The sequence below is a fragment of the Triturus cristatus genome, chromosome 5_2 (genome assembly GCF_964204655.1).
Source record: "Triturus cristatus chromosome 5_2, aTriCri1.1, whole genome shotgun sequence".
NCBI classification, from domain to species: Eukaryota; Metazoa; Chordata; class Amphibia; order Caudata; family Salamandridae; genus Triturus; species Triturus cristatus.
This window is the reverse complement of record NC_140588.1, coordinates 303,749,018-303,763,850: the sequence shown is the minus strand read 5'-3', so window position 1 is coordinate 303,763,850 and position 14,833 is coordinate 303,749,018. Positions and strand designations below refer to the sequence as shown.

Sequence of the window (14,833 nt, the reverse complement as noted above, 5' to 3'; positions counted from 1 at the left end):
GTGATTGCTTAAGGCTAGAAGAGAGTATACTGATGGAGGCAATCAACACACAAATTGCACTGTTTCAGGCAAGTAATATCCCGAATGGATAGAGTGCAAGTGGATTTTTAAAAGAAATTGAGAGTCAGATATTACTGGTGCTTCATGAACGTGCGAAGTCTCATGGGGTCTTGTTGAGAGATATTAACCGAGATATTAACACACCGATATTTAAATTAGACAAGCCGGTGACTGCGTTGCAGATTTACAGGTCTATTTTGTGGATTAACGTGGAGACAGGGATTTTGGCAAGACTACCTTCAAATCTGTTGCTGCCCATTTCAGCAAGGGTGATTCACTCAGACCAATTGGGCTCCAAGAAACCCAGGTTACAGACTGGACCTGCACTGTCTGGATAGCGGTCCTCATGAATCCACTAACATGAAGGGCCTTCTCGCGATATGGGCCTTGGAAAACGAGAAAGCTTTTGATTCATTACACGGGCACTTTTTTTTTAAGATACCGCTTGCGCTTGGTACCTGTCAGATGTTCTTGCCACGGATAGCATTGGTGTATTCAAAGGCTACAACAATAGTTAAAAGTTAATCAGACAGTGTACTGCATTTGTGAATTGCAGGGCGGCATGTGGCATTGCTTTCCCCTCTCACCAATTCTTGTTGCCCTGCCCCCGAATGCTGGACGAGACATGACTCAACATTTAATGGGTTAGGTGTACTTGGGGACAGATTACAGAAAGAAATGTGTGTACTCTTGGATAAAATAAAATAAAAAATATCTCGCACTAGTGTGCACTCCCTTTGTTTATTTTGGAAAGAACTGCCTTCTACAAAGTGATTTCACTAATTAGATTTCTTTCCACCTTACAAAATATACAAGATTGGGTACTTGACACATATTTTAAGAAAGTGGATGCTATATTTGTACCCTAGTATGGATTTCATAGGCCTTTCAAATATCCTTGCTGAAGTTATTCCAACTGGTGACTAGGCCTGGGCGGTAAATTCCATTCCGCTCGCGGAATTTGCGGAATTTCGGGTTCCGCGGAGAACGCGAAATTGCCCAAAATTCTGCCTTCCGCGACTTCGCGAAAATTTTTCTTGTTCGCGTTCTCACAATGCGTGTTCGCGAGATATTTCTCCCCGAGCACGCAAACAGCAACTGTGAACAGGAAAAAAGCATCGCGAACATGCAATTCCGCGTGTTCGCGGAAATTCTGCATGTTCGCGGAGATTTTTTACCGTTTCGCGGAGATTTGCGTAACGCGATTACGCAAATTCCGCCCACCCCTACTGGTGACACAGGTATATATCTTCTTGCCTTGAAAGGGTAATAATGGGTGGCCAGGTGGTACAGGTAAATGAACTGGCATATTTTCCATTAGAGGAACCCACGCTTTGATTGGATCAAATCGCTATGGGAAGCTTAACATACCAGCTCAATGTTGATTGAGAGGGGGAACCAAAGATGTCTCCCACCAGCAACAGCTATGGAGATTGAAATTTGGAAGAAGGCAACAAGGTTCATGGGATGAGCATGCAATAGAAGTAGGGAGACGGCACTCTGCTATGCCAACCTCAAAGATTTATAACACAGTTTTTAAAATACAAAGGGTCAAATAGATACCCTAAAACAGATATGGATGAAAGACTTGTGTGCACTGAAAGATACAGATCATAAAGATGCATTAGCTCACCACAGCAAAAGTCGCTGTACAATAAAACTTGACAATGATTTAATTCAAGAACGTTCATAAAGTATATTACCACATTGCTAAATTGTTTCAGATGGGCCCTGTTGTGGGGTTGTGAACAGGAGTTGTGCTCCTTTTTTCATACTATACGGGGATGTATAGCTATTCAAGAACTCTGGATGAAAGTGCATGCAGAATTACTGTACATATTTGGTCGACAGTTAAGCCTCAGTCCACAGCTGGCCAACCTTGGGGAGTGAGACAGGACGACCTGGCCAGATACAAGATGTTCTATGCCCTAGGCTTATTGCTGCCTAGGAGGCCACAAATACTGAAGAGTAGTCGCAGGGAATCGAGTTGCTCATGGGAATAGAGAAAAACATCTGTGAAGGTAGGGTTTGTCTGTAAAGTGGAAAAGGGTGTAGGAGCCAATGAGAAATGCTTTGGAATATGTATTGTGAAAATGGATGCACGGGTGGCACATAGCGAATGTCAGATCATACAAGTTGCTTGATGGAGCTGATAATGTTCTGATGAGGATATGTTTTTTTGCGGAGTACTATGATGCAAGTCTCTGGACTGAGGTAATATGCCCAAAAAGGCAGGCAATACATGTAGTATGAAAAGTGTGGACGAAACAATACATTTCTGACAATGTATTGCAATTACTTTAATTACGTGTTATAATATAATCTGGGAGTTTTAAACTAGAATGAACAGTTAAAAAAAAAGAAAAGCATGGTTGGAACCCACTCGTGAGCTACCCTACAAGCAATTCTCAATACCTAACAACAAATATAAAATTCGGAGCAAAATCTTCAAATTAATCACAATGCTGCTACTAGGACAGTCTGTCCATTAAACAGCATATTAATTTTAAATGCAGACACTTCCATCACACACAACTATATTCGGAGGTTGGGAGCCACCAGACACGCCTTTTCCTAAAATGGGCAAAATTCGGGAGAGTTCCAAGCAAGTCCTGATGTCTTACTCCTTTAAGTGGTGATATAAGGGGCTGCCCAGGAAGTGGAGATGACCCACAGGTGAATGGGTTATTAGGGAATCCATAAAACCTGGCGTAAAAGATATTTACGCCAAATTCTAAATTGAGGATTAAATGCCAGGGCTTGAGGCAAATGATTTAAAGCACAGAGGCAATAAAGGTAAGGATGAAAATAATGTACATATCTGCTGAAAACATAATTTTACATTTGCAAGACGTGATGATATTTTTCTATATTTTTAGGTTATTTTCTCATATATTATCTACTGATATTGTAATTCATTTTGTATTTGCCATGTTTTCCAAAAATATTAAGAAAATATTTTAAATGAAAATGAGGGTACAGCAATGGCTGCCAGGCAGTAATCGGCGTTAGCATCCAGTAATCATTTATCAAATGAGATCAGTGAAGGTGAACAGTGTCCTCTGCTAGCAGGGTCTTTCTAGCAGTAGGGGACACTGCTTGGCTCGGACGTACAGAGTTAATCGACAATTTTTTTACCTATTGAATTTCACATTAGACAGTTACAGCATAACTACAGGGTAGTATGCATTTTGGTCTAAAATATATTGTGAAATTGGTCGACAGATAAACCCCAAATCACTAAAATGCATCGGGTAAGTATGTGGAATGGAGGGAAGTGGGGGGGGGGGGGGTGGAATAGAGAAAGGCAAGGGATTACAGGTGAAGAAAAAACTAACATGGTGCTCAGTGGGCATGTTAATGGGTAGTAAATAGGTTTCTAACAGCAATGCGCCTAACTAGACAAGAGGCTAGGGCCTCATCCCACATTGGCAAAGCAGTTTGGCAGGGAGCCACATTAGGAGGTACTGAGCCATCGACCTGCCAAGCACAGAGCTCAACTGGTCCGGTCGGATCACGAGTGACTAGATGGGGAGGAGCCGCGCGGCAATCAGCTTCGTGAGGATTTTCTTTGCAATATTTTTGATGGCGATCAGCCTTTAAGAAGCACAGCACCGAGCGTCCTTATTTCAAGAAAGTTACTATGAAGGCCTCGCACAGAGAAGGAGGGAGTGCACCAGTATGGACAGACTCCTCGTAAATATCAAGGAGGTGTGGAGCAAGGAGAGGTGCAAAATCCTTATAAAAGGAAGCGGTGAGGCTAGATGCTTTATCCCAGGCAAACCCCAAATAACATGAACATTTTTTTCTACTGTGAGTGGTTCATTGAGGAAGAGGCGATGGCCCTCTTCCAGCCAGAGCAGTTGTACCGAGTCCAGATAGGGTGTCAAGTCCATGGGGATGAATGATGGGAGAAGTAGTATAGATCAGTATAAAAGCTCACATTGGTACACTGTATGGCATAATTGCCTACCTGTATATTGTGGTGATCGTCCAGCAGTGCGACCACATAGCCGCTTACCCAGGGTTTGCGCAGTAGCCCAGCCAAGGTTTTGCCCGCCCTGTCCCTTTCCCCGTACCACAGAGCACGAGCCTCCTTTCAAAGATAGTGCGTCTTCCGAAGTGCTGCTTGCACGATTCAAAATAATGGAGTTCTAAAGTGCGAATCTCAGCCTCCAGTCTGGACAGGTCCACCCCTAGTGTCTTAAGCACCCCAGCCTGTTTGGCAATGCAAACCCCACTAATGACCACCTTAAAGGCCTCCTACAGGGTTGATAAATGGAGTCAACCGACTGCGAGTTATGTTCAAAATATTCTATGATGGCCTCCCAAACTTCACTTCAGAATACCTGGTCCTGCAATGCACCAGGGGCAGTCCCCAAGAAAACGCACGCTGGGCTGTGCCAGGTGGGTGGAGCTCCAAAAGAACTGGGGCGTGGTTGGGTAACGTTTGTAGGAGATGCTGGACATCAGTCGTCCAGGAAACATCTCTGGTGGCCAACCAGAAGTCGATTCTGGAAGTATTGTGTACGGATGTTATGCATGTTCCCTCAAAGCTGTGAATGTGGCGAGGGCACCAGATAGCTGTAAGGCTATTGCCAGTGATAATGCTATGCAGTAGTGCAGAGGCTTGTGGGTGCAGGCAGCGTGTCTCGCTAGATCTATTTGCACTATTGTCAAGTAAGACATTAAAGCCCCCACAGCCCCAGGCCCATCGACCCCAGTAGGTGCCAGACCTCTGCAAAAAAGAGGGGAATCATCCGTATTGGGGCAATACACTGACAGTAGTCTCAATGGGTTTCCACATAAAATCACTGCCAGAATGACAAAGCGCCCCTGTGGACTGAGAAGTGCGCAACGCGTACACTAGTGCAGCTTTCTGAGCATAATTCAAGTAGCAGCCTGCATGCTGCTCAACAATCCATTTTGCCCTTAATCACGTCTATGTTGAGTCTGTCAAAATTATCTCCTGCAGCAAGCCGATATCGATTTTATTTCGTTGTAAATACGAAAAGACTTGTCGTGCCTTCCGTCTGTCATTCATGCCCCTAATGTTTCAAGTTAAGCATTTAACTGATGCCATTGAGAGACATGGGGAACGCAGGGGGAGTCCACAGTCTGTCAGGTGTGTGCAGTGTAGAGAGGAAGGACCACGGAGCAAAGTGGATAAACAGTGAAGAAAAAAAAAAAGGCATACAACAAAAACAGTGCCTCAACCCATAATCCACAACCCACCTTGGGCACCCAAATAGGCCAAAGATAGATGATTTATACCACCAGTTGAATTATAATTTTCCTCTTTGAACTATATTATAATTTTTAAATAAAAAAAGTTAGCTTAATCAGTTTGTTCAGTTCAGTAGCTGGAAATACCATAAAATGCATTTAGGACTGTTAAACAGTAATGTCAGTACTAATAAAAAGCAAACTGTTGGTGGGCAGTTTGCAGTTACTTATCCAATATTAATTTTGCAAAAATAAACTTACGTAATGTTCATATCCACACTGACCCCTGGAATTCCTCTTTCTGTGAACGCAAGCGCTGCTGTTGAAACTACATCTATTAGAGTGGCTGTCATACCACCATGCAGTGTGCCGAGTTTGTTTGTATGTTCCTCTTCAACTCTCATTTCACAAACAACCTTTCCAGGACTTGCAGAAACAAGTTCTACCTAATTGGGACACAATTAATACATTTATGCAGCGGCTGCTCAAGAAACAAAGGAGAACACATTACAAAATATTTCAATCAGCTGAATTAGATAAATCGAATGTGGCGGTTATTCAACAACTTCACCTTCATTAGGAAAATCAGCAAATGGTTCATTCCCAATTAATCAACTAAGACGTTATTGTTAAGGGACAATTTGTCTTACTGGAAATTTTGTCAGATACATATTATTGCTTTAGCACGAAACTATCGAAAGCAGGCAGTACATTTAAATGATTACAAAATATACCTTCTGCTATGTTTGTACTAATCTTTCATTTAAGATTCGTTTTGTAAAAGATACATATGCAAAGGAAAATCTATATTTTCAATTTGGCCTTACTCCTATCACTATCTAAGATGAATGGCGCCCTTCATTATCAAATGCCCATAATGCAATCAGAATAAGTCTAATATAGCTCACATGCTGGTCTTATGTCCTGCTTTTTTTAATTCTTGGCGCCAGAAATAAATCCAATTTGGAAGATCAAATAATCTCTGTCACCAGATCTCCTTCTCTTTGGATGTTTTGTGAGGAATAGTGTGGAATACATCCAGAGTTTGTGTAGAATTGCTTCTATACAGCTACGTATTATACATGTGGTTAGAGGAGAATCCTTCAAAGTTATATTGGTAGGACGTTTCACTACTAAAAATGGCTTCGGAGTTAAAAGTGGAGGAGGAGACACGTTCAATAAACGACCATTGACAAAACCAACAGGTCTTGGAAGTGAATCCTATAGGCTTGTCCAATGTTTAAAAAAAACGCATCAGTAGAGGCCATCTTCAAATGTGTTTGTAGAATCCTTACAACTCCATTCAGAGATGTACACCATTGATGCATGCGTATCAACGGTGGCCATATTAGTCATATCTGAACAAACACATTCAAAAGTGGGCTGACGTGTAGATGCACAAATTCATGGCAGCAACCTCAATGGAATTCTTAAAAAATTACAGACCTCTTTCTTTGTGACCACAGCACATGCATGTGCATTTGTGGGCAGCTATCTTGAAATCAGTACATACACATTTTAAGATGGATAGCCACTGATGGTGCCAGGGGCTCCAAAAAACACAAGATAAAGGAAAACTGGTTGAGAGATAGAGGAGGAAGGTAACCAGCAGCAAGGGAAGGAGGGAATAATGGAGGCCAAGGGTGTGTTTAAAAAAAAAAACAGAAATGATATGGGGAGGGGGGGGGGGGAAAAGTAACAGACAAACTAGGGGAGGTGGATGGGAAGCAAACAGAGATGAGGAAAGTCAAGGGGGAAGCAGCGCACAGGGAGAGAGCAAAATAAATGCACTACCATGGAGTGCACAGACAAAAAGAATAAAACAGTTCCCTGCATTTAAGCAACGTCAGCAGTGGAAGGATACAAGTAAGTTAAACAATCAAAATACTGGGAGACCGAAATGCTTCTGGACATATAAACACAAGAATAATGGGAGGAAACCCATCAAATCAATAGGAGACAACTGAGATAGTCAAGAAAGATATCCAACCATGAGCAAGGGTCTGACACTATATATTGGAAAAAAATAGGCATGGCCAACTGACAGCTAAAGTTGTTTGTAGTCAATATCTAAAAATGTAAACCATCAAGATTGTTCTTAAAGGTGTTAACTGAATAGCCCTCAACATACACTGCATTCATAATTTTAAATCACAGAATGGGCGTACTCATGCTAACCATGCTATGCATCATTCACTGTTTTATTCAAGCCCATATGTTGAGCCAAAGGATTCACAATGCTTGCTTTTTCCCTGCAAGCAGGCAGATGTAAAGCAGGCAGAAAAATCAGAATTAACTACATTTTTCAAAAATTGTTATCAAGGACAAGCTTCTAAAACAGCAAAGGCATTGCACCGCAAAGTCAAAAGAGACTGGTCCTTTGTAAGCAATGGTTTGAGTGAGGGCAGTTTTAACTGAACACTAACTCTCAATAAAAGACTAGGGTAACACGTGCAGAACATGCTGCCAATTTCTCCGGAGCAGTCCTGTTGGTCTCGCTATAAGATAGGACTTACCTACTATGTATGTAATGTAAGAAAAGGACAAAAGAAGGCTAGGCATCCTAACTTTGGCTGTGCCAGTCCACTGGACAGCTGATACCGATTCATGAGAGACTGCACTAGACTAGCATTAGAATGGGACACAATTCCTGCTCTACCTGAATGTTGGCATACCCTGGTCTAGCATGAATTGGATACTCCCCTCCCCCAATCCGCTTGCTGCTCCCACACAGTGGTGCTTACACATTGTTAAACCTAAAGGGTATGGGTCTCATGCTTAATTTATTGATAATATTGTGCATGAGACTCAGTTCTGCACAGAAATATATTTTCAAAACATTTTACATAGAATTTCTCCCTCATAACTGCTTCCTGGATAATAACAAGCATTGGCAAAGCCAATAGATTTCACCTATGCGAGATCTATTGACTTTGTCAATGTTTTTTTCATGTGGTACAGCAGCACGAGCTGCTGTATAACATGGCTTAACGTAAAAAAAAAAAAACAGTATGATGTAACCAGCGCTGACCTCGTTATAACACTTATTTTTCCTTAAGGCCATGTTGCACAGCAGCCTACACTGCTATGCAATATGTACTAAAACAGCACAGGGGGCGAGGGAGGCAAGCAACACGAGGGAGGAGGGTGGCAAACAAAGAATGGACAGAGGGAGAAGGACTGGGGGTTGTAAACAGAACGGACATGGGCAGAAGGGTGAGGGGTGGGTAAAGAGACTGGACAGCGGGAGGAGGGTAGGGGTTGGTAAGAACAGACAGCAAGAGGAGGGGGGCAAGTAAACAGGGCAGGCAGTGGGAGGAGAGGTGGGGAAACAATGGACAGCTGAAGGAGGGTGGGGAAACAGAACGGACGGCGGGGGTGGGGGAATCCAGTTACAAACTCTAGAAGAGTGCAGGCACAAAAGTGAAAAAAAAGTGCTTGCAGGAGCCTATGGCCAGTGGAACAACACTGGTCACAGACGGGAAGCTCTACTTGGTCCAGGCTTCACAGCACAGACACACTGAGAAGCACCAGGAGGAAGCGAAGGCTCTGACAAACAAGAAGCAAATAAACCACGGTGGCGTTGGAGCCAACCAATGGACGAAGTTTAAGCCTGTTTTAGGATTTTTTTTGTTTACAAGAGAATTCTCAAGAACAGCACACTGTGCAAGCAAAACCTAAAAAGCAACCATTATTTCCACATGCCTACTACAAGATGAAGTACGTTTCTAAACATGAGACCTTACAAGTATTTCCAATAAAACAATTTGTTTCTGTGCATTAATCTTGATCAGACTTCCAAGATTAAGCAAGAAGTGTTTACTCGAGACAGAAAGGTGCCTTTCCGGCTTTGTCCACAGGACCTGGAAAAGGCCTGTGTAGGAAGAGGAATGGTATAACAGGCCAATGTATGTAATGATTCCTTTATGAGTCTGGAGGGTGCACACAGAAGTGCTGAGAATACCAACAGTGCCAGACTAGTAAACCTGCACATGTGCACCATATGCACCCGTGTGAGTTTGCTTGCCCTTGTCCTTTTATCCCACCTTGTCTGTTGCTTCAAAATCGTGTCTGAGTTTTGTGCTCTACTACTGTATACATGAAACATAACATCTGCAATTACTGAGTTTTTGACAGCCTTATATGGAAAAGTTCGATGGAGTAATTTACCTCTTGGCTTGTATTTAATCTCCATATAAACTGAAATACTGTGGAGAGTAGTACTATACCAAAGGCTTCATGGCAAGAGGATGTAAATAGTAAGTACTAGGCCTTAAGGGACTGAAGAAGGTTGGGTTTTGACAAGGATTAACGGCCTAAACTACTTCCACCCACTAGATACCATGTACCCTCCAGGCAAATAGTTTCGGAGAACAATTACAGAGCAGTGGGGGCAGTTCATGCCTACATTTCATCCTTTTTACATATTACATTTACAAGATAAATACATATTGCAGAAAAATTGCTCAAAATAAATTCATGACGTTCTCTTGGGTAGGTTCAATCGTGATATACTGTGTCACAGTTTTTATTCTTCAATTTACAGGGCTTACACAACTTTTTTGATAACCATCTTCTTCAGAAGTCTTTCTAATTTAGTAAAGATGCCCCATAAACTCCTCAGAGAATTGATTTTCTGGCCTCTCACTTTATCACTAGAGTCTGCAGGGGTGTGGAATTTAATAAAATATCTACTTGTCCATGGAGCAGGTTGCTTCATAAATCTACTTGTCCTGTAACAAAATCCACTTGTCCTTTTGGTGCCATGAAGTGCGGCGAAAAGTTATGGCAGCAATCTCATTATATAGGAACTTTGATATAGCTTCTTTGATTATGACAGAGCTCATACCATAATAGTGTTTGAAATACTTGCAATCCATTTATGTTGCCACGTTTCCGCAGATCTACATACTCCAGTGCTCGAAAAATCCACTTGCCCGCTCGAATTTTCCAGTCAGATTCATTACGGACGAGCTATTTTTAGGTCCTACTTGCCCTTTCTGGCGAGTAGGAAGACAAACTGACACTTGACCTCTGCCCCTGAAAGCAGAGCAAATCTGACAAGACAGCAACATTTAAAGGCATCTTTATTGCTCACAAAGTGAATGAGCAATAAAACTGTGTTTAAACCTTGTTAACTTGTCACATTTGCTCAGCTTTCAGAGTCAGAGGTGAAGTGCATTTCATTTAGGTCGAGTAGATGTTTAACCTTACTGGACCTGCAGGTCTAGTGCAATTTTTATGATTTTTCAAGCCCTGGGGCTGAAGGTAGTGGTAAGCAATACTTCCAGGGTTAGAATGTCCTTTTGAGGCTGTTCAAACCTACTAACTTGCATGTTTTAAGGGTTTTCAACAACTCTTCTCTGATCTTTTCCCATACTGAGAAATGTTGGAAATGTACTCCTGACAATAGCAGACGTAAACCTTCTCCCAGAGTTGGGAAAAAAGTGGTTAGAGGGAAAGTGAACCTGCAAACACTCAGATTTTCTCATGAGCAACTCTACACATGCATATTGTTCATGGTAAAATGCAGTTCACAAATATTTTCTAGGAGTACTATTTCTTGTCCTACTTCTGTAAATTCTTGTGAATTCACGAAAGCCGTATAGCTGCACTTAATGCAAGGACATATACCATGGGTGCATTTTTGAGACTTTCTTTAATAATTGGGCCCCTGATTTGGTCTGGCGTGGACCATGACCCTTTGTGTTTAAAATTCTGTCTCTCTCTCTCTGTATCAGCTGGCTTCACTGTGAGTGACAGCACTATGCTCTTTCACAAGAAGCATATCGGCATACAAAGTGGCAGTGTGTGCTTTTTGAGACCAAAAACAATTTTTGCTTTTGTCAATGTTGGTTATAATGTTGAGGGCCTGGCAGCTACCACACCAATAAGGTTTTACAAAAACCATGCCAAAACAAGTCACCCATTGACAAAACTAAAAATCTGACCACCAATTTCAGACCTACTAGCTTTGTCAATGCTTGCTTATTTTTATTTCCCATAATCTTATTGAAACTGGTTACAATGATTTTCCATTATGAATATTTTTGGGAAATATTAGCATGCATCAACACATGTCACTAAAAGATACTGCAAAGAAATGGTACCTGTAATTTTACAGTAGTTTAGCTGAATGTTTTTTTTCCCTGCTTTCATTTTTTTAATGAACATTAGTATTTTTTAAAGCAAAGAATCATCAATCTTGCTTTCAATCTTCTGCAAATATTTGCATCAAATCAGAGAGCATTCTGGGAGCATTATACACAGCCTCATATTGCTAAACTCTCAAAGCGTGTGTACACATTTTTATACTGGAACCACTGTCAGTTGTGCAGTCAGAGCTTACAACATTTACTTAGAGCGCTCACTCTTATAATAAAGGCTTTTACTTATTGAACCATAAATACAAGTTTGAACAGCGTTAACATATGGACAAAAATATTACCTTAATTGCAGACAGTGACTTCCCTGATCCATAATGTGGTACTACAAACATGCAGCAAAAGGGTTTGTGCTGCAGGGGGTTGGGACTACTTGTCCCAAGGACGAAATACACATGAAAACTTGTTGCCCTTGACCCAAAACAATATGTCCTGGGCATCGGGCTATAGGAATTCCACAGCCCTGTTAGAGGTTACAGAGGGTTTACATAGGTCTTCTGCTAGCTCCTTGTTTTTACCTGTAGTTTGACATACTGATAGGCTGTTCATGAGAGGCAAGAACAATCAATAGCATGGGCAACAGGGCCAACCAACCCAGTTATACCAGTTTCCGAAGGAGATTTGATGGAAATAAATGGCCCTCTGCCAGCTCCCACTTGGTTGTGACTATTGACCTTTCTTACCTCTTATTAACAGTGTGCAGCAATTGGCATTGTTCAAACGATGAGCAGCTAGCATAAGAAAATGACAATACAATGGTCTTCCATTGCAGTGCCATGCTACTTTATAGTCCATACTTTGCCAAGGACGGACTTTGTTGGTGGGCACATATATAAATAGAATGGCAGGAGGACATTAAATACGACACACGCCTGTGGACCGGCTGACCCAAAATGTGAATGACACATTGCAAAAAACAGTGGCTGAATGAGGTTGACCCAAAGCTTTTCTCTCTAATATTTTTCAAGGTATAATCTCCAACAGAAAATGTTTTTTAACCAGGCCTAAAATGAATAAAGTTGTTTTTAATTCTTATTCAAGTACTCGATCCAGGCCCTTACACAAGTTCATAACATGAATAAATGGCTGGTAAATTTCTCTGAGAAAGGTAAGAACCCTACTTACCACACTTTCTAATTCACACTAGATAAGCATACATATAGAAAAAGGCATGTTATGTATGCTTGCCCTGTGTCTTCCTCCAAAAAAAAAAAAAGATGTCTAGCACAGGAACATTTGTATTTCTCCACCATAAAAAAACATACTTGGACATTATATGCCCCTGTGAGACTCTCTCGAAGTAGCTGACCCAAAAATTTAAATAAAATACTCACAGCACAGAAATATTTAGAAGTGTTCCTTTGAAACATTTTATGGGCATCAGCTGGTGCACCTTCAGGTCTCAATATGTGTCCATTTCTCAACCTGGCTTACCTAGGAAATGTGGTCAGAGCTCTCAGGTTTCCCAGGTCCATGCATTATTGGCTGGTTCAGTCCATCAACCAGTCATACAGGATTTATAAAGCGCGGCAAATCACCGGTGAGGGTCTCACAGTGCTTGAATTGCTAGCTGCTTCGCAGTGCTCTGTTCATTCGAACAGCCAGGTCTTGAGTACTTTCTTGGAGCGATGAGGTGGTCCTGAGGAGCAAGGCAAGGTCGTTCCAAGCTTTGGCCACCAGGTGGGAGAAGGAGCATCTTCTGCTGTTGGCTCAGCAGATCCAGGGGGATTCTGTGAGGAAGAAGGAGGTGGATCGCAGGTGTCTGGTCATTTGGATGAAGGTCATTCATTTGTTGATGTATGCTGGTCCTTCGTTGAGCAGGGCTTTGTATGCGTGGGTCATCATCTTGAACTGGTATCTCTTCTAGATCGAGAGCCAGTGTAGCTTCTTAGGGTAAGGAGTGATGAGAGTTCGCCTGGCGAGGTCGATGAGTCTTGCCGCTGGGTTTTGTATCGTCTGTAGTCTCTTCAGGAGGTGTGCAGTGATTCCTACGTAGAGTATTAACGTGGTCCAGCCTGCTGGCGATGAGGGCTTGAGCGACGGTCTTTCTGGTGTTCATTGGGAAGCAACCTGAAAATCTTACGGAACATGCATACGGCGCGGAAGCAGGCAGATGAGACTGCATTTACCAGTTTCTGCATAGATAGCTTGATGTCCAAGATGAAGCAGAAGATGCAGACGTCGTTTGTCAATGCGGGGGAAGGGCAGAGTTCAGTAGGCCACAAGAGGGCAAGGCATTTACACCGAATTCTAAGACTTGGAATTCTCTGTAGCCCGCTAAAAAACAGCAATGCAACTCTGCATTGATCTGTGAAACTTGGGCTGTGTGTGAGATGGATTACGTCTTTTAAAACAGTTCAGAGGGATGTGGAGATCCATCCTTCTCATCATAAGTGAAAGGTGACACAGATAATAGAGAGCTGAACAAAAGCGGAGGGTGTATTGTTTTACAAATATTATCTTTCATGCTTTACAGCCTGCTCCCTTGGGTCTTTGCTGGCACAGACAGCCAATCAGGAGCAAGGCTAAAGCCAGTGTTGGTGACAGCCACAAACCTGTGAGGGTCTGAAATATGGATTGGTTGTAAAGTTTACTGTACTCCCCATGGCACAATTGCGATTCGTGGCCGACAATAGGGCAGCTTCACACATGTGTGGTGCAGCCTGATACAGGGTCTGGTAATACTGTGCTCGAATTGGCAAGAAACTGAGAAGGAGATGCTGCCAGTGATGGAAGCGAGGCCCATAGAGCAGTCAATAGTGTGCATAGCAGGAGACCTCACTGAGACCCTGAAAATTACCAGGGACCCTGTGATTGTGAGTGCGGAATTGGGTCTTCTGGATCTGGGCTGCTCCAAGTGCAAAGTGCCACAAATAAGTAAATGCAGCACAGAGACTGGTCATAAATGAGACTGACGTGTTGTAATAGATACACTCCTTGAGTGGGATCTGAGGCATCAACACTCCAGGTAAAAACATGAGTGTTGCCATGCTGACACATCTTGATTGTGAAATCATCCATGAAGCGTCGTTTCAATTTATATGCACATTTCCCTGGGTGAAGAAAAATGCCATACAACCCACCCCATCCATCCTATGCTGAGAGTTTAAAAACATTTCTTTAAATTGCTAACATCCTTCGCTCTCCTGCATCCCTGTTGTGTGTTGTGGTTGCAGAGTCTCAGCAGAGGCACCCCGTGGACCTCAGTAGTGTGGGTTGTCATGCAGTTCCCAGGGCTCAGAAGATGCCACATGAAGAATAGCACCTGCAGGCTGTGCATTTCACTCATCTGAGGCTGCCATCCCTTATGAACCTGGGCTACTAGTTACTGCTCCTTGCTTCTCCAGCTCCAAAATGGCAATCACATGTCTGAGGGCTTGCAG

General features: G+C 42.5%; 1 protein-coding gene across 1 annotated transcript in view; it reads right to left on the bottom strand.

Moving 5' to 3' along the window:
- ACOT13 (acyl-CoA thioesterase 13) overlaps positions 1-14,833 on the bottom strand; it is a 71,704-nt gene that overhangs the window by 29,658 nt on the left and 27,213 nt on the right. Inside the window, exon 2 of the mRNA XM_085607062.1 lies at positions 5,548-5,732. Within this exon, the coding sequence (XP_085463188.1) occupies positions 5,548-5,732 (185 nt within the window). The remainder of the gene's footprint in view (positions 1-5,547; positions 5,733-14,833) is intronic.